General features: G+C 61.3%; 2 protein-coding genes across 4 annotated transcripts; one reads left to right on the plus strand and one right to left on the minus strand.

Moving 5' to 3' along the window:
- Positions 1-706: 706 nt before the first annotated feature.
- LRRC8E (leucine rich repeat containing 8 VRAC subunit E) lies at positions 707-11,961 on the minus strand. Of its 3 annotated transcripts, none has more exons than XM_067733928.1 (3): positions 8,439-11,961; positions 4,905-5,047; positions 707-4,232 (listed from the first exon to the last, which is right to left on the minus strand). In XM_067733928.1, exons 2-3 carry the CDS (start codon positions 5,040-5,042, stop codon positions 1,893-1,895), a joined length of 2,478 nt encoding a protein of 825 aa, XP_067590029.1. In that variant the 5' UTR covers positions 5,043-5,047; positions 8,439-11,961; the 3' UTR covers positions 707-1,892. The 3 variants fall into 3 exon arrangements, with proteins under 3 accessions (XP_067590029.1, XP_067590030.1, XP_067590028.1); XM_067733929.1 differs by lacking the exon at positions 8,439-11,961 and adding an exon at positions 5,444-8,314; XM_067733927.1 differs by lacking the exon at positions 8,439-11,961 and having other exon boundaries at positions 4,905-8,314.
- A 175-nt stretch (positions 11,962-12,136) lies between these two features.
- Positions 12,137-16,702, plus strand: PRR36 (proline rich 36). The gene is made up of 6 exons (XM_067733926.1): positions 12,137-12,288; positions 12,834-13,108; positions 13,225-13,324; positions 13,553-13,665; positions 13,759-15,678; positions 15,854-16,702. Exons 2-6 carry the CDS (start codon positions 12,841-12,843, stop codon positions 16,366-16,368), a joined length of 2,916 nt encoding a protein of 971 aa, XP_067590027.1. The 5' UTR covers positions 12,137-12,288; positions 12,834-12,840; the 3' UTR covers positions 16,369-16,702.
- The last annotated feature ends 2,995 nt before the right edge of the window (positions 16,703-19,697 follow it).

Consider the following 19,697-nt stretch of genomic DNA (forward strand, 5'->3'; position numbering starts at 1 on the left):
GGAATCCAGTGGCGTAACCCCTGCCCTCGGCGACTGGGGGGCCGGTAGGGGGGCCAAGGTCAAGGTCCGAGAGTTCCAAATCAGACTTGCGTGGGACATTTTAAGACTTCCCTCAACTGCCCTGCCCCCAGAATTTGCTCCCAGCTCCTGGACAACGCAGAAGATAGGCCCCGGGGTTTGGTGCCTCTACCTGGCGCCTCCGCGGCCTACACATTTTCTTTAGCTGGTCTGAAGAGTGCTGGGGAAATGTCCCCATCTGGAACCCTGGGCCCCTGGAGAGCACCTTGCCTCTGCTCTCTGGTGCCAGGAGGAGGCTCGCATTTTGCAGACACCATGGAGGTGGTGATCCCAGGAGGTCAGGGTTGGGCAGGCTGTGCCCTGCCCGCTCCAGCACAGGGACACTGTGATGGGCGTTGAAGGCTTGTGGCGACTCCTCTGGTGACAACTTACAGGTGGAGCAGATCCAAAACTGTGGAGCCGGGAGACTAACAGGGAAGGTAGAGGAAGAGCAGTTCTCCAGGAAAAAACCTAGGCAGACGATGCCACCTGATTTCTCCTGGTTAGCTGAGGTCTCTCTCTGCCTCTGCTTCCGGGATGCACTGATACCCTTGATTCTGGAATGTGACTGTCGCCACCTCCCTGTACTTGGTCTGGTGGAATCGAAGGCTTAGACTCACAGGAGTGGACACAAGGATCAAGATTCTAGTTCTCATAGTTAGTATCATTTATTAAGCACCCACTGATATACATTCCCTCGCATAGGGAACATGTGAAAGACAAAGTCCCAGCCTGTCTTCAGAAAAATGTACCCTCCACAGCAGGTGTTCTTAACCTGGGGTCTCCGATCCTTAGGATGTCCATAAACAGCCCTCTAGGGGATCTGGGGGAATCTGTTGATTGCCTCAAGTTGTTTGCAGAACTTTTCACGTACGTGAGCATTTTCCTGAGGAAGGAGGTGCCCAGCTTTCATCAGGTTTCTCAAAGCATCTAGGGATCTAAACAAAAGTTCAGAATCCCTACTCTAGACACCCAGATATCTGACTCTGTAGGTCAGCATTTTCCAACACACAGGCCTGGGACTGTCTTTGTCAGAATTACCTGGGATGCTTATATTTACCGGCAAGTTCCTGGCCTCCAGGCAAAGCTCCTGAGTCAGTCTTTCAGGGGTGGGGCCTGGGATGTTTTGTTTTGATGTTGACTTTGATGCCTAGCCAAATGTGAAAACCATTTTTTCTGAGTTCAGGTGTCCATAGCAAACAACTTATAAATAGGGGATTGGGCTTCCCTGGTGGCGCAGTGGTTGGGAGTCCGCCTGCCGATGCAGGGGACACGGGTTCGTGCCTCCGTCCGGGAAGATCCCACATGCCGCGGAGCGGCTGGGCCCGTGAGCCATGGCCACTGAGCCTGCGCGTCCGGAGCCTGTGCTCCGCAACGGGAGAGGCCACAACAGTGAGAGGCCCACGTACCGCAAAAAAATAAATAAATAAATGAAAAAAAAATAGGGGATTAACATCCAAGTTGGAGGTGGAGGAGGGGGGAGCTTGTCCGTTGCGTCTGTGTCCCCTCCTTGGGAGAGAACCCCAGATGTAAGCTGTTTTGGTCAGGAAGAGAGGGTTGAAATCCCATTGGGATGAGCCCCACCCCCATATGTGGCATTGATTGAGCCCGAATGTTCGGAGTGGGTTGGGGGAGCAGCAGCTCTGGCCCAGGGCTGGGGGCAGGCAAGCTAGCCAAAGACACAGGTGTGGTTTTGCTCTGAGAGTCTTATGACTGAGTTAATCCCTCCAGGATGTTCCACCCTAGATCCACAGCCTCCCAGGCAAACCAATCCTAGGATCTTGCCTTGGGCTCCACCAGCCTGGCACGTCTGCTCCTCCTGTCCCGGCCTGGGCTCACTTGGCCCCCTCCCTTGAAGATAACAGTAGAGATTCCAGGGTGATAGCATCTGGAAGGCCTCTACCGCAACCTGCCCCTCCCTGGCTTCTCTCCACCTCCATTCTGTCCCGCACCTCTGCCGGCAGCCCTTCGTAAAGGGTGTCCTCCACCAGGAGCCCCGACTTCTTCAGTCCCCCACAGTTGCCGAGTTCTTCCGGCAGCGCCTCCAGCCGGTTGCCCTTGAGCTCCAGGCGGCTGAGGGCCCCGAGGGCCCCCACCTGGGGCGAGAGCTGGCTCAGGTTGTTGTAGCCGAGGAGCAGCGTCCGCAGCTTGCGGCAGAAGAAGAGCTCGTCGGGCAGAAGCTCCAGGGCATTGTAGGAGACAGCCAGGTGCTGCAGGTTCTGGAGGAGGCCCAGCTCGGCCGGCAGGGAGTGCAGCCCGTTATGGGAGATGTCCAGCAGGCGGAGGCCAGAGCACATGCCGAGCTGGGTGGGCAGTGTCTCCAGCTTGTTGTGGCTGAGATAGAGCTGCTCAAGGCCCCGGAGCTTCCGTACGTGCTCGGGGACATAGGCGATCTGGTTGTGCCACAGCCGGAGTGTGACCAGCTTGCGGCAGTGCTGGAAGCTGAGGATCTCCTCAATGGACCGCAGGTGGTTGTCCTTGAGGTCCAGTTCCTGTAGTGCGCTCAGGCTGAAGACGGCATGGGGGATGCGCTCCAGCCCGCAGGCCACCAGCTCCAGCTCCCGAAGCACCGCCAGCTTCTTGAGGCTGTTCAGTGCCAGCAGGCGGGCCCCGTCGTTGTGCAGGCTGAGCCGCTGCAGGTGACTGGCCACGTCGGTCACGCTGGCGGGCACTTTGCCGGCGTTGCTCCGCAGAGACAGCACCTTCAGCTGCTTCAGCTCCCGGAGGCTCTCGAGGGTCGCTGCCCGGGCCAGCTCCGGGGGGAAGACCCCCTCCAGGTGCAGCTCCTCCAGGCTGCGCAGCCCGAACACCCAGAGGGGCACCTCTCGGAGCTCCTCGCACTTGACCCGGATGACCTTCAGGTGGTCCCGCAGAAAGATCTGCGAGGAGAAGGGCAGCCTGGCCGGAGAGTGGAGCAGGCTGATCTCCTGCAGGTGCACCAGCTGCGAGAGGCCTGGGGGGAAGGTGACGTCACAGATGGCCTCCAGCCGCAGGGCCTCCACCTCGCTGAGCTCGAAGACCGTGTCGGGCAGCCCCGGGAGCATGCAGAGGGCCAGCTCGAGCCGGCCGCAGGCGTTGCGCTGCAGCTTCTGCCGCAGCTTCTCGGTCGTCCACTCGTGGTTGAGGTTGAGCTGCTTCAGGCGGCTCTCGCTGACCTCGGAGAGGAAGACAGCGAAGCGCTTGGAGTAGAGTGAGTCGTACTGGTCGATGAGGTGCAGCATGAAGGCGAAGTCGTTCTTGACGTCGGGGATGTCGCCCATGCCCGTCTCCTCCCGCACGGACCGGAAGGAGTACTCCTTGAGGGGCCGGTGGAAGAGCCAGAAGAGTGTGTAGAAGCAGATGATCCCATAGACGCACACGAAGCAGATGTAGCAGAAAGCCAGCTTGGAGAAGAGGTGGGCCTTCGTGTGGCTGCAGCAGAAGCTGGCATAGCCCGTGACCTCCGAGGTGTCCACCGTACAGGCCACCAGGAAGCTGATCTTCCCCACGTAGACGAGGTTGTAGACCAGGATGGCCAAGAACTTGCAGACCTTGAGCACCGTCTGCCGGATGTACATGGTGTACAGGATGTCCCCCTCTTCCACGTGCATACGGAATTTCTTGACCTTCTCAAACAGGGCTTTGGCCTGCTCACCCTCCTTTTTGTCCAGCAGGGTGACAGCCGGTGGCTCCGTCACCACCTTCTCGGGCTCCGCCAGCATCTTCTCCTTCTCACCCTCACCTGCCTTCCCTGGTCCTGCCGCCGCTGCTGCCATGGTCACCGTTGCCCGCCCGGCGGCGGCAGGGTCCTTGTGGTTCTCCCCGGAGACCTCGGATAGGGCCCGCGTGGTCCACGGAGAGTCGAAACACTTGCCCAGGATAGAGATGAAGTGCTCGATCTTGGAGCTGGTGCCGGGAAACTTGAACCAGAAGCTGGTGCAGACCATGAAGTTGAGCGTGTGGATGACGACCAGGTAGGGGAAGTACTTGGCGTACCAGTGGAGGGCTGTCTCGTAGCAGAGCTGGTTAATGAAGCTGTATTGCTGCAGATCCAGGTTGTTCCTGAGGCCGCTCAACTCCTGGAGGTCCCCCACATGCTCGGAGACCCCCTGCAGCAGCAGTTGCCGGCACGGGGCCTCTGATAAGTTCTCCCGGGGTCCGTGACTGGGCAGACAGATGATCTTGTCCTGTGTCACCTGGGGATGGGAGAGAGGGTGAAAGATGGTGAAGGATCTGGGGCGGCCTGGGAAGTTGTGGGGTGGGGGAGGAAGCAGGCTGAAGGCAAGAGGGGTTTCCATCAACCCCCAACTGTCCCCAGTTTGTTCCCCAGCTTTGGAAGAGTCAGTAAACCTCTGAGCGTCGGACTTTGTCTGAAAAAAAGGGCTGGGTTGATTTGTGTCCTTCGAAAAGATGTTGAAGTCCTAACCCCCAAATACCTGTGAATGTTGCCTTGTTTGGAAATAGTCTTTGCAGAGCAGATGTAATCAAGTTAAGATGAGGTCATTGGGGGTGGGCCCTAACCCAATAGGACTCTGGCCTTATAAAAGGGAGAAATCTGGACACAGACTCACACAGACACACAGACATACACACACACACACACACACACACACACACACACACACACACGGAAGATGCTTTGAAGATACAGGGAGAACGTTATCTGTAAACCAAGGAATGCCTGAGGCCACCAGAGTCTAGAAGGGAGCCGTGGAACACCTTCTCCCTCACAGCTTTCGGAAGGAACCAACCCTGTCAACACTTTGATTTCAGACTTCCAGTCTCCAGAACTAAGAGACGATAACGGAAGACTTCCGGAACTTCCCAGACCCCGCCCCTAGAGACCCCGCCCCTGCCCCGCCCCTTACCTGGAGGGTGCAGCCGAAGACCCCGATCATGAGCATAGCCACGGTGAGGTACTCGGCCAGCACGTCCCACCAAGGTTTGAGCACCTTGAAGTTGGGCTGGTGCTCCGCGAACTGCTTGAACTCCGCCACCGGAATCATCCCGCCTGTGGGAGAGCGGGAAGTGGAAGGTGCAGAGAGAGACCCTCAGGAAAGGGCGCCCGGTGCCGGGTCCCCAGAAGAGCCAGACACACGCATCTGCTCCCAATCCGCGCTCGGCCCTGCCAAACTCTGGCAGAACCCACAAGCTGTGCGCTTCCTTCCCCTCCCCCCACAGACCTCGCCTCCTTCCTGGAGCCGGGCAACTACTGTCCTCACCACCTCTGCTCCCAGGGACCCCTGCCTCGGTCGGACTCTGCTTGCCCTCAGAGCTCAGGAGGGGCAGTCCACGGGGCCGCTGCCCCACAGCTTGCCCGTGTGGCCTTCTCCCGGGGCCCAGGCATCTCCTCCCACCCTTGACGCCAATTGGAAACACTTCGCTCTGCTTCTCTGACCCCAGGTACCCGGTATCCAGGCGGTCAGCCCCGGCTCCCTCCACCACTGGACCGGAGAGAGTCCCAGAGACACGGAGACTTCCGGGGCATGGGCCCCGCACCCCCTTCAGGGGCGCTCCGGGCACCACCTCCAACCTCCAACCGGAAAAGCCGGCTGGAGCCTGGCTGGAGCCTGGCTGGAGCCTGGCTCTGGTTTCGGGCCCCAGGGGCAGGGAGTGGCAAAGCTGAAGGCTGGTCAGCCCTGGGGGGTGGGAGTGACTAGGACACCTGGGTTTCTAGTGGGGCAAGTGCCTAGGATCTGCGGCAGAAAACAGAGACCTGGCCTCTGAGAGTCAGGGGCAGGGGGGCGCAAGGACAGGGCAGAGGATCAGGAAATGGAAAACTCACAGGGAGAGAGCCAGGGTGACACCTACGACTGGGACAGGGCTGGGCTGCCAGGCTCCTGGGCGGCCAGCCCACTCTGTCTGTCCCAGGCTTTCATTTTAGACCAAGGTATCATTATTCCAGATACAGACAACTAGGCGCAAGTCACACGGGGGCGTGGGCCACGGGCTGGGACATCACCCTCCCCGACAGGCAGTCGGGAGCCTTTTCCCCCACCTCCGAGGCTGGAGGGGCGAAGGAAAGGGAGGCAGCAAGCCCCTCGCCGCCTCTGGGGGGGCTCCTAGGCGTCTGCCCCCCTCCCCAGTATCCATGCTCCCAAATATAAAGATCTTGTTTTATATCAGGCAGGTTTCCTGCGGCCTGCGGTCCTCATCCTGACAGCCTGTCACTGGGCACAGGCTGGGCAAAGAAGGGAGGCATCTGGGCCACCAGCTGGTCCTCCAGCCTCCCACCCGTCTCCTGGGTGGGAGGGAAACTGGCCTCTGTCCCACACCTCAGTCAATCGCTCTGACACCTCCTTGCCTCCCTTTTTGGTCTCCACAACGCTTGAAGGCCTTAGGGTTACTCCTGAGTGAGGACAAGGTGGAAGTGGGCGGGGATATGGGATGCAGGCCCCACCCCCAGGCTGAAGTCGGGGCAGTCCTTAATCCCCTTAATCCCATCAGAGGCTCCCACCTCAGTACCCAGGATAATATGTAAGGGACAGGGACACGCCTGCCCACACCCAGGCTCCGGGGCCTCCTGACTCAGGCCCTGACTCACCCAGCAGCCGGCACATGCAAGGGGGTGTGCAGACAGAGCACAGGATCCCTCACCCAATGGCTCATCCCTCGTGCTCAGTTTCACACCCTGTCCTAAACAATAAGCCGAGTAAAGATGCCTCCAGTGCGTCACAGGCTCAAACACCAGGGAATCTGCTAGAAACACACTCAGGGCAGCTCAACAGCCCCCAGGAGCCAAATTGCAGCCACCGAAAGGGACACCCTGGGGGCATTCTGGAGCGTGCACCTCAGGGCATGTGTGTACAAAGGGCAAGTACACACTAAGTTGAGGAGAGACCCAGGACCAGGGAGCCGGCCATATGCCCTCTTCCAGTTCTGGCCACCCACCATTCTCCCTGCCCTGGCCACCTACCCCTGCGAGGGACACTGCTTAGCTGCTTCACCTGAGAATGGTAACTGTTAGCAAAAATGCCACACAGACGGGCAGGGACCAACTGCCCGCCCCCTGAGTCCTTGCCACCCTTCAGGACCCATCTCACAATGGTGGAAGCTCCCCACTGGCCATCCCGGGTCCACAATCAAAGGCAAGAAGGCAGAGACACACCCAGGGTCCCCAGCAGATGGCCCAGGGGATGCACCCACAGAGCAAAGTGTATACGCAACAGCCTCAGAAGCAGACATGGGTTTTTCATTATCTGTCTCCACGACTCAATCTTGATCGTCCCGAACCTGCCATTAAGTTTCCCCAGACACAAGGCTGGCCCCCCTGTGTCTGAACAGGGCTGGTGGGAGGGCTTGGGGAGAAGGCTTCATGGGGGTGTGGGGGCAGAGAACTTATGACCACCAGATGCCTTCAGTGTCTCGTTTTATCCCAGCTCTGGGAGTGTGGATGTTGGGACCCTCCTTTTCCAGACTCAGGAGAGTGAAATAACTTGCTCAACGTGTCACAGCTTGTGACACGTGGCATTCGAGGCGAGACTCCCCCAAGTCCCGTCTGTCTGATCACGTTGTTGAGCGAGAACGTCTCGCTGAATTGAAGCATCTTTGCCAAAAGAACCTCAGAAGGGGTTCCTTCAGGCAGAGAAGAAATGGAGGGAGGACGGCTGCTCTGCCCAGCAGGCTGAGCCTAGGGCCAGGAACATGCCCCCTACCCAGCCTTAGCTCCACTCACCCATGCCTCACCCTGCTTCTGCTTCCCTCTCAGGCCTTCCCCAAGCCCCCAGCTTGCCTCTGACCACGTGGCGGTGGCGGGTGCTCCTGGACCAGCGCGCCATCCCACACGGTCCCCACCCACAGCCCATGCTAAGGGGCAAAGAAGAAACAGTGACTGTTGTCAGCCCTGAAATGGGTCTTGGAGGACACAGGGTCCAACTCTGGACTTTTACACAAGTGAGAAACCGTGGCCTGGGTGGGGGAGGGTGGCCCCGTAGTGGCGGATCCTGCTCTGGGCCCCAGGCCTGGGGACTCCCAACCCAGTACTTTTCCAAGCTGTCCTGCCAGGACTAGGGGCGTCTGGGGAGTCTTGAGGTTCAAGAGTCCCAGAAGGGACAGCCTGGTGAGGCTCCCAAGTGGTAGGGTTCTGGGAATTGAGGGGCTCACAGGGTTGAGTCGTCAGCAGCGGAGGAGAGGGGAGCACGGTCAAGACCCTCGGGTGGACCCCAGCCTGTTTATCTTCACTCCGTCCTTGGCCAGGCCTGCCGGGCTCCCTGACGGGCGCCCTTGGGCTGGCCACGGCGGGGCCTCTCTCTGCACCCCCCCAGCCCACCCCCCAGCTCCTTCTGTGCCCCAGACGGCGTTGGGCTCAGGTCACAGGGCCAGCCGCACCTGGGGCGGTCCTCCCGTGGGCCAGATCCTCACCCCGCCACCTGGTCCCCAGGGGCGGAGAGCCACCTACTCACCTCACGGGCCGGACGCTTGTTCCAACTCCTGTGTCTCTGGGAGCGGAGCGGCCGGGACTCTCGCAGAGTTCGCGGGACAGGCTGGGTGAGTCAGGGCGGGCGGGCGGGCGAGCTGGACAGGAGCCGGGAGCAGCTCCGCCCCGCCAGGCCCCGCCCACCGGCCGTATCGGCCCCGCCTCCCTTAGGGCGCTCACAGGTCGCCCCCGACTCCTGGTACCGCGGGATCGCGGGAGGAGGGCGATCCTAATCCTGGTGTCTCCGTGGTGGGCGAGGGGCTGGTCGGAGGAGCGGGGACCGTAGAATTCTGGGCTCCGCTTCAGTGAGGCAAACCTGGCACGGGGGAAACTGAGGAGGGCTGGAGGCGCTGGGCTCCCAAAGCCGACCTGAAGGCACGCTTCCGGGAGCCCAGCTGCATAGACCTTGTCAGGAACGCGTGGAAGTCCTCCTTCCCCTCCTCCTCCCTTCACTCCCAGGTGCAGCTACCTGGCCTGGAGGCTCAACCAAGGAATCAGTGACCAGGGCCCAAGAGAGGGCACGGCGCTTCCCCCTTCCTGCTCTGACCACCCAGCCAGGGGAAGCTCTCCACTGGGGGAGGAGAGGGAGTGAGCCGCTCCCGGGTCCTGGTGGGGTTGGGCACGGGGGTCAGAGGGCTCTGGGAGCCGGGGTTGGAGTCCGGTCTGGGAGGCCGGCTTCTCAAAGGGAGACTCTGCCTCCCCTCCACACCATGATTTCCTCCCCACTTTGGGAGGCCTGAGCTGGGTCTTAGGCGACAGTTGACCTTGATCTGCCCTGTCTGCAAAACTCAAGGGAGAGGGGACCTGGACCAGGTGGCAGAGGGAGGCCCCATCTCCCATGGGGAAAAAGAAAACAAGTTCACCAGGGTAGAGACACTCCGAAACCTTGAGAGTTGGGATCCCCTAAGCTTCAGTTCCCCTGTGAAACCCTGCAATGGGCGCGACCCTTGAAGAAGTCCCTGTGGGCTCGGCCACAGGCTACCCAAAGGCAAACCTTCTCTCTCAGAGCTTCTGCTCTATTGCTGTGTGTGTGGATTGGGGGTGGAGTGCGGTTGGCGGAGACAGAGATAAGGAAGCAAATAAGTAAGGAACAAGGTAATGTCAGCTTGTGACAAATGCTGTGTATATAACAAAGTAGGGCGAGGTGAGGTGGTAGCAAGGGGGCAGGGGCCTTTTGAGCTGAGTAGTTTCTCCCTTTCCTCTAGCCTCGGGAGAAGCTCCTTGAGATCCATACCCTGGCCGTTTGTTTCCAGCTTTATGTTGGGATAAGTGTTTTCATAAACGACGCTTTGCGCACTTGTGCAAGAGTCTCTGTGGTGACTGGAATCGAAGCCACATGATCCCCAGACACGTGTCTCTTCTGTTCCCTACTGTGTCCCCAGCACTTGGGATGGTGCCTGGCACACAGTGGGCATTCAGTAAATGATGGACGGATGGATGCTTAGTTCGGGCCTTTCTAGATGCAGATCCTGAGGCAAGGAATTAGATGCAAATAGTTTCTCTGGAAGGTGAGGCAGTGGGGAAGGGAAGGAAGCCAGTAGTGTTAATGAGGGTGAAGGAGCAGGCTGCCAATATAGGCAACTGGGGTTCCATTGTGCGGGGGAGCTCTGGGAGATGGTGGAGGACACACCTCCAAGTTTTCCCACCCAAGAAGTGAGGGAGTTGAAGCATTGATGTACCAGCTCCTGCCTGTCGTGGCTGAGGGCTGCTCTGGAGAGGGGGATGGAGGGAGTGTTAAGGCCCTGACACTTCTGACTTTCCTGCAGGTGGGGACTCTGGGTGCTCAGGAGATATGGAAGGAGCTGTATGGCACTGCCACAGGTACAGACGCTTGAGTGGAATGTCTCAGTCATATGACACGCATACAATGCTCTCCAGCTGTCCTCCAGAAAGCCTGCCCCCTTTACATTCCCACAGGTAGTTTGTGAGTTTTCCCGCATGGACACTGTCCAGGTTTTAAACAATTGTGGTAGAGCACACACATAACATAGAATTTGTCATCCTAACCATTTTTAAGTTTACAGTTCAGTGCCATTAAGTACATTCAGTGTTGGGCAACCATCGCCACCATCCATCTTCAGAACGTTTTTTGTTTTGCAGAACTGAAACTCTGTCCCCATTGAACTCATATTCCTCATTCCTCTCCCTAGCTCCTGGCACCCACCATTCTACCATCCATCTCTATGAATTTGAATCCTCTGGGGACCCCATATAAGTGGAATCACAGTGGTTGCACCATTTTACATTCCCACCAACAGTACAACTGTTCCAATTTCTCCACATTCTCAACAACACTTGATATTTTATACCCAGCTTTTAAGGTTTTCTGAGCCTGAGGTAGTTACATATTACTGTGCTGTGTAACAAATTGCCCCCAAACCTAGCACCTTAAGACAACAAGAATTTATTGTCTCACATAGTTTCTGAGGGTCAGGAATCAATCAGAGTGGCTTCAATTGGTGGTTCAAAAGTTTCCCTCCCCCGGTGGTCCCCAACAACCACTGATTCGCTTTCTGTCACTATAGGTTAGCTTGTGTTTTCCAGAACATTATATAAATGGAATCGTACGGTGGATACTCTGTGTTTGTGTATGTATGTACAAATGTGATGGGGGAAGGGGTGAGGCAGAAGGAGCTGGTTCTTTGGGATGGGGTAGTGAGTGGCTAAGAGTCTGAAGAGATGGGGCTTGGGGGCAGAGAGCACAGTGTGTGTGAGTGTGTGTGGGGGGAGCCATGTGGCCTTGAGTATAAGCAGAGGTGCAAGAGGGCACCTGGCACTGTTGGCCAGCTGTGGGCAGCTGAGGATGGCCATCTTCCTCTTCTTGCTTCAACCCCCTCAATGCCACAGTCCCCTACCAAGGTCCTCCATGAGGCCTCTGCACCAGTTTGGCGGGTCACCAAAATGACACCTCTTACTCCCTCAGGTTGGGCTGGGAAACCTCAGACGGGATCTTCTCGGCTCCTCTTGCACCCGTTTTTATACCTCCAGGCCCCCCATAATCTCATCCCCACAAATCCCGGCTCTGCCAGGAAGCCTTTGCTGACTTGACTTCGTGTGACCTGGGAGGGTGTGGCGAGTGGGGGGGGGTGCTCTGCCCTGCAGAAGGCTGGGTCATCTCTCACCATCCTCCGTCTCTCGCTCTTGTCCTTTCTTCCTCTCTTCCCCCAAATCTGGGGTCTACCCCTACATTCCCAGGGCTGCATTCTCCCACCAGTCCCCCTAGCCCAACCAGGTACGGGGTTTCCTGGGGTCTGTGAAAACCCTTTGGGTATGAGAGGGGCGGAAGCCCCAAGAATCCTGGGGGGCCTGCCTCTGCGGGCGCAAAAGCGAGGACAGGGCCTGGGACACCGAGCGGCCGGATTGGTCAATTGGGCACGAGGCGCGATGGTCCCGCCCCCTGGTTGCCAGGGCCCAACCTATCCGCGTCCAGGCGGGCCTTGGTCGCCAAGCAGTTGGGGTGGGGGCCGGGGCAGGTGTGTATGGCAGGGGGTGGGGAGAGGAGGTTAGGCTGAGTTCGGGACCCCAAGGGATTCCCCCCGAAGCCCGACCGGTTGGGTGTCTGGGGTCCTCAGGCGCAGCCGCGGAGAAGCAGCCCCTCCCTCCTACGCGCTCCCGGCCGCCCTACTCGGCGCGCTCCCGCCTCTGCCTGCCGGGTCTGCATCCAGCGCGCGCGGCCCCTGCTCCCCCGCCCGCCGCCGAGGGGCCGTCCGGCCTCCCCGCGCCGCCGCCCGCCGCCCCCTCCCCTCGCCTGCCCTCTGCTCGCGGCCGCCGCGGCGCTCCCACCCTGCCCCACCCCAGGCGACCCAGCGTGGAGCGGCGGGAGGCCGGAGCCCAAGGTGAGCTCGGCTCGAGCAGGTGGAAGGGTGGCGCGGACCAGGGCCCAGCTGGGGGAGGGGAAGGGCTCGGGACGCGGCTCTTTGTCTCCCCGAGCCCGTGCGCGGGCAGCCAGGGCCGCTCCTCCTCCCGGCAGGTGCCGACATCCCTCCGGGACGGCGCTGGTGGCTGGCGAGGGGGACCTGGGCGTGTGCTCCCGTCCCCTTCATCTGGAACCTGTGGCAGCCCCCTGTCCCGACGCTGGTGGTCAGGGTCCCTGAGGGGGCGAGGGGTAGGGGGGTGGATCTCCGGTCCTGAGAGGGAGCAGGGGGTTGGCTGAGGCTGGCATGGCCTGGAGGAAGGCGGTGAGGGTGGGACTTGGGGACAACCATGAGCAGCTGCGCTGGTGAGTGGTGGGTGGGTGGGAAGGAAGTGGATCCAGGCAGAGGTTTGGGCGCGCATGGGTGGCGACGCTGGGGAAAGAGCCGAGAGGTGCCAGGACCCAGATCCCTGCAGGCAGCGTAGCTGTCCAGGACCTGGGATGCTGATCGGTCTGTCTCCTCATCAGGTGCGAGATGGACAAGAGGGACAAGTCCAGGGCAGGGGCCGCCGGTCGGACGCCCTCTTCTCTCCCTCCCAACCTTCCGACCCCCAAGCCCCCAGGGTCTCCGCGACCCCTTCCCCCCGTAACCAGCGCGGCTCTTCGAGTTCTGGGAGCAGCGGGAGCTTCAGGGCGAGGGCCTCTGGCAGAGCGAGCGGGGGGCAGCCGGGGAGCCGCTCTCCCGGAGGCTACTCCCCGGGGGGGACCACCGCGGAGTGCTGGGACAGGCCCCCGGAGCCCAGGTACTCCAGCCTCTTTCCCTGATTCGGACCCCATCTTCTTGCCCCCCTCTCCTCTGAGGCACCAGCCTCCCCTTCCTTTCCGGGGCACCTGCGTTGACTCGGCCTTCCCCCCACAGCCTCCAGGCCCCCAGCAGCTGGGAGAGGGGAGCGGGCCCCTGCGAAGACCCCAGGCCCAGGCTGTATCTCTAGCTCGGGGCATGCCAGCGGGCCCACCAGGTAACAAGCCCCCTCTCCCCTGTTGCCTTGGGCAAGGGTTAGTGTCTCCATCTGGAAGCTTTTAATTAAAATGTGTGGGAGTACTTGCTCATCACTGGGTGCAAATTGGTGAAAGCTATTATTGGTTGGCAGAGAGGGCATATGTCCTCACCCACGGGGAAATGTAGACTTGGGAGACGAAACAAGGAGCTGGAGCGCTGTCCTGAGCGCAGACTCTTTTGTCCCCAGGCCAGGCCCTCTTGGGCAGAAGGGGCTCCGGCCCCCAGCTGAGGAACCTGTGGCCAGAGGAAAAGCCCCTGAAGGGCCCAGAAGGAGCGCCCTGAGCGCTGGGGCACGGAGAGGTATGTGATCTGGGGAGGAAGGGGGTTCCTCGGATGTGAGTGGGACCAGCCTAGAAGGATCGGCGACCCTTCGGTTTTCTGCTTTGTCCCCAGACTCTTCTGGGTCCACTCCAGCCGTCTCCTCCTCGGCCATCTCCCGTCGATCCCGGGCTGCGGGCGCTGAGGTGGGTGTCCCCCGGGCAGCTCCGAGTGCCCGGCCCCGGCCCCCGACCGAGGCTTCCAGGAAATCAGTGAGCAGCGCCCCAGAGCGCAGCGCCGCGGAGCCGAGCCCTGCCACCAGGAGGCGACCCAGCGCCGGCGGGGGCCTCCAGAGGCCAACCTTGCGCCCCCTGGCCTCCAGCGCCACTCCTCTGTCCTCCCCAGCCCGCTCCGGGGCTTCCCCGGCTGGAACACCCCGGGCTCTGGGGCATCCCTCGCAGCCCAAGTCCAGAGGACTGCAGGCTCTACGCCCCCCGCAGGCCATACCCCCAAGGAAGGGCGCAGTCCCCGCAAGGGGCTTTTCTCCTCCTTTGGCCACCTCCTCCCTACCCTGTCCTATTGCACCGCCTTCCCATATCACAGACACTCCCTTGAGGGACTCGCTCCCACCATCTCCACCGACCACGCCCCCTCCCCAGGCCCATATCCACCCATTGGCCACGCCCCCTCCACTAGCCCCTCCTCCCTCTGCTCCACCTTCTCTGCCGACCCTCCCCTCTCCACCGGCCACACCTCCTTTGCAAGCTCCCCCCGCACATCTGGGTACATCTTTTCCGGAGGTATCCGCCTCTTCCTTGGCCACGGCCACTTTTCTGGCATCAGTCCCTCCATCAGTTTCACCCGCTCTGCAGAGTATGCCCCCCACCGAAGCGTCTTTGGCTTTACCCCCTTTTCCAGCTCTCCCCTCTCCCTTGGCCACACCTCCTTTGTCGGGTCCTCTGCCACCAGCCACTGCCCCTCTACAAGCCCCTCTATCTCAAGCAACATCTCTGAGGAACCCGTCTTCTTCCCTAACCACACCCCCTCTTCAGGCTCCTTCTGCTCTGCCCACGCCCCCTCCGCAGGCCGGTCCTTCTCTGTCTCCACCTTTTCAGGCCACGCCTTATACACTGGCCACGCCTCCCACACAGGACCCTTCTATGGCCACATCCCCTCCACAGACCTCTCCCCCTTCCTCTCGTCTGACCACACTCTCTCTGCCAGGTGCTCCTCCTCTAGGCTCACCCTCTCCCCTGGCCACGCCTCTGGCCACTCCCCCTCTACAGGCCACTCCTCCTATACAGACACTATCTCTGGCCTCACAGCCTCTGCAGGCCCCTCCTCCACTGGCCGTGCCCCCCACACACACTCCACCTTCTCTGGCCACGCCTCCCTTTCAGGCCGCTCCCTCTCCTCAGAGCTTGCCTCCTCTGCAGGCTCCACCTTCTCTGGCCTCGCTCCCTCTGCAGGCCCCTCTCTCTCCCCCTGCTTCACCCCCTCTGCAAGACCCTCCCTCTCCCCTGGCCGCGCCCCCTCCTCGGGCTCCACCTTCTCTGGCCTCACCTCCTCTGCAGGCCCCTCCCTCTCCCCCCTCTTCACCCCCTCTGCAAGTTCCTCCCTCTCCCCCTGCTTCACCCCCTCTGCAAGATTCTCCCCTTCCCCTGGCCTCGCCCCCTCCGCGGGCTCCACCTTCCCTGGCCTTGCCCGCTTTGCAGACCCCTCCCTCTCCCCCTGCCTCACCCCCTCTACAAGCCCCACGCCGCCCCCCAACCCCGGGTCCCGATGCCCCAATCTCGGGCCCACGGCTGACCCTGGCGCTGGCCCCGGGCCCACCGCCGCCACCCTCGCGCAGCCCGTCCAGTACGCTGAGCGGCCCGGACCTGGCGGGCCACAGCAGCAGCGCCACGAGCACGCCCGAAGAGCTGCGCGGCTACGACAGTGGGCCCGAGGGCGGCGCCGCAACCTCCCCGCCCGCCGATGCGGAGCTCGCCGCCTGCCACCCGGCCGCCTGGAGCCGGGGTTCCGCTCCGCCGCTGGCCATCCGCGGCACCTCAGGTAAGCAGCCCTCCGGACACTGCGGACCAGTAGGAGGGGCGAGGTTGGAGGCGAGGCTTTGCAACTCGGGGGCAGGACAGTTGGGTCTGAGGGCGGAGTTGACGGAAGGGGCGGGGTCTCGTTCAGGGGCGGGGCTTCCCGCTCCCTTTGCCCAGTCTGGCTCCTCTCCCCGCAGGAGCGCCACTGCCTTGGTCTCCTGCTGCCGGGTCGGGCTCTGCTGACGGCTTGTGCACCATCTACGAGGCTGAAGGGCCCGAGTCGGCAACTCCCGCCACAGGCGCGCTGGATCCGGGGCCCGGGTCTGGCGCGGGCGGTGGGAAGGCGGCGGCTGGGGCTGGGGCCGGGGCTGGAGCGGCTTCGCGGGGAGCGAAGCCGGCGCGTCTGGGCGAGCTGCCGCTGGGGGCGCTGCAGGCGAGCGTCGTGCAGCACCTGCTGAGCCGGACGCTGCTGCTAGCTGCGGCCGAGGGTGCCGCGGGCGGCACCGGTGGCTCAGGGGACGCGGGGGGTGCCGGCAGCGCGGGGGGAGCCCGCACTGCGCTCAGCGACGCCGAACTGGGCCGCTGGGCCGAACTATTGTCTCCCCTGGACGAGTCCCGCGCCAGCATCACCTCAGTCACTAGCTTCTCCCCGGATGACGTGACTTCCCCGCAGGGTGACTGGACCGTGGTAGAGGTGGAGACCTTCCACTGAGCCAGACCCTAGCCCTGCCCATCCGCCCCACCCCTGCCTTAGGATCCGTCCCTCAGGTTGTACGTCTTTGTCTTAGATCTCCCCCTCCCCTCCTCCTGGAGTCCGGCTCCCTGTGGCTTGGTCTCAGACCCCTTAGAGCCCTAGAATTTTGGCCCAGGCTTGCGACCCACCCACACCTTTGGCCAAGGCTCACCCTTGAGCCCCGCTCCTTTGGCTTAGGACAAGCTCCCGCTCCCCTCGAGCCTCGTCCCTCCCTCGGCCTAGGCCCTGCCTGGAGTCCAGTGTATCGTCTACCGCGCGCAGCCCGAGTTTGCAATAAAGCCGGGACACTGAAGCCTGTTCACTTTCGCCTTTGCGGTCGCGGGCTGGGGCCCTTCAGCGGCGCAGCTGACCTCAGGGCGGCGAGAGGGTCCGGGCCGGGCTGTGCTGGCAGCTGTGCACAGCAGGTTGTAGCTCTGGTTGAAGGCTTTCCCGAACACTCCCCGGCCTTGCGTCTTCTCCACTGAGGATAGGGTCGCGCGAGGAGGGGCTGGGGTGGGACCAGGCGATGCCGAGTCCCCGTGGTCCAGCGCCGCGCACCCACCCGCGTTCGTGAACGTAGGTTTTCTCATGCCAAATTTCTCATGGAAAAATTAGGTGCAGGAGGGGCCCAGGTGGGGCCGCGCGACCGAGTGAGCAAGGCGTGGGCCGTGTGGCCAGTTGACCAAGCTCTTCCCACGCTCGACCAGGGGAGCGCGCACTCCTGGGGGGAGGGGAAAGACGTGGGAAAGGCTTGCTTGGATCCAACGAGGGGGGGGGCCCTTCCTGAGGTCCCTCCTCACAGTGTGAACCGCCCTACTTTGCACACCCTGGGGTGTAGGAGGGGGACGGGTGGCCTGAGACCCATGGTCATCTCGGGTCCCTCCAGGGCCTCTCAAGCGCGCACACTGCCCTCTGCTCACCGAGGAGGCTGCAGTGCAAAAGGCGGGCCTGCAGCTGGGTCCAGGGCTCGTGAAGGGCATTCCCTGCCTCCTGGGTGGACCGCACTAGGAGGGCCTGCAGGGAAGGAGCAGCCTCTCCCAAGGCTGGGTGGGAGATCAGGGAGTCCTCACAATGCCCACTCCTCTCCAGGTGCCCTCATCATGCCCCTCTGTGCCTCCCAACCATGGGCCTCGCCTTTCATCCCAACTTCGGGCGTCCTCCCCAAGCCCCTCCAGCCAGGCATTCTTGCCCGTGTTCCAGAGTCAAGGGTCCTCACCAGAGCCAACCAATGTCTTCACTTGTCTCCCCCAGTCAGAATTCCTTGCTCTCCCACAGTCCAGTCACCCTGACCCTGGACCCTTTAAACCCCAGCCCAGGCTCTCCTTTCCAAGTGCCCCTGCCGGAAATGCACCCCTTACGCCTTCCCTCCCTGAGGGTGTCCTGCTTCATACCAAGAATGATGGAGGCCCGAGGGGAACCACAATCCCCAGGGCAGGTAGAAGGACAGAGTGGGACCCTGTGTTGGGCCCTCAGCCCTATCTCTGCTCCTAGACCCAGTCCCTGAAGCCAGGTTCCTGTCAGACAGGAATCACCAAGTCCTGCCTGTCCCCACCCCAGAAGCGGCTGCCTCCCAACCTGGGGTCTGAAGAGACATTGGTGCTGTCGCAGTGGGACACTGCCACCTCCACCCCTGGGAGCCAATCAGTTAGGTGGCAAACTACAGAAGTTCCTTTTTTTTTTGCCACACCTAGTGGCATGTGGGATCTTAGTTCTCCTGACCAGGGATCGAACCCATGCACCCTGCATTGGAAGTGCAGAGTCTTAACCACTGGACTGCCAGGGAAGTCCACAGAGGTCTCTTTTTTAAGCTGGGCCCTGGTGAGAACCCAGGTGTCCTTGTTTCCAGATGCTGAGACAAGCCCAAGGGTAGGGGCTGACTCTTGACATGCTGGGCAGCCAGGGCCCCAAGGCCCCCTGTGAGGGAGCAGGGCAGAACCTCAGACACTTCCCCCAAGGCCGTGCCCCCTCCTGGGAGCCAGCCAGCTGGAGCCACCAGCTACCCGGTGGCAACAGGAGAGGCAGACAGCAACTGTCAGGGTCTCAGTGTTAAATCTGTGTGATGGGAATGACGCATCGGCCCGCAGGAGCTGTCGTGGGAGGGAATAGAGCTGGGGTTCGGCTGTCCTGGTGCATAACCAGTGTCCTGCCCTGCCGCTTGGCAGGTATCAGGCAGCAGAGTGGGGGACACTTGGTGGGTCCACACTGGGTGTAGAGGGTAGGGCCTGGCTGGCACCTAGCTGGACCCAATTAAATGTCTCCTCCTAGGAAGCCTTCCTTTGCTCCTGGCTGTGTCACCCTCTAACTGGGACTCTGTCTCAGCTCCATGGGCAACCCCACAAAGGATGCTGCCTCTCCGGGCCTTCTTCCCCCAGGGGAACCCCCACTGCCTGGCTGTTTTGCCTCTGCACTGCCCCCCAACACTGTAGTCTACCTGATGGTGCCCCTCTCACCTAAGCCCTCCATGGCTCCCCAGCGCCCTTAGTTCACAGTGCAAACTTTTTCTCCTGACTAGAAAAACCCCTTCCTGGTCTGGCCATGCCCACTCTCTCCTGTTCCTTCTTCACAGACCTCATGTGCCTCCTGCTGGTCCCTGCCACGTCTCACCGTTATGCTTATGCCCTTGCAGATCCCCCCCCTCCAGGAAGCCTTCCCTGATCTCCTTACACATTCATCTAGGCACTTGCCACACTACTGTGCCGGCTAAGTCCCTGCCCCCACCCCAATGTCTGTCTGCTCCACTACACTTGGGACCCCTCAGAACCGGGCACAGTGGAGCACCCGGAAGGCCTTGGGAAGTGGGTGCTGAATAAACCAGATACTGAATCTTCCTGAGGCCCTAAGACCCTTCATTCCTCTGTGTCTCTCAGGGGAGGCCCCAGCTGAGTCACCCAGTCACCCATGATGGGAAATCATGGCCCATCCTCCCTCCCCATCTCCAGAGACACCCTCCTGAAAATGCCCTGCTCTAAGGGTCTGTCCCTACGCCTGACGTCCCAGGTCCTTGGTGACTCGTTCCTACAATACTAACCATCTCTTCTGACGCCCACACTTATGCTCACACTGTACGTGTGAATGTCCTTTCCTCTTCCATGATGCACCCGACCTGGACAGCCTCTTTGCCCCCCCACCCCCGCCCGCACTGGCGTGCTATGACCTCCACCTCTGGTTCTCTTAGATGGTGGGAGGCTCCCAAGGGCAAGGACAGCCTGCTCCCTTCCCCGCTGCTTCACTGGACAAGGGGCCGGGGACCCATGGCTGCTGGTGATTCCCCTACCCCAAGGCCTGCCCCACTCAGCATCCCTTGTCCG

Source organism: Pseudorca crassidens, chromosome 3 (assembly GCF_039906515.1).
Source record: "Pseudorca crassidens isolate mPseCra1 chromosome 3, mPseCra1.hap1, whole genome shotgun sequence".
Taxonomy (NCBI): domain Eukaryota; kingdom Metazoa; phylum Chordata; class Mammalia; order Artiodactyla; family Delphinidae; genus Pseudorca; species Pseudorca crassidens.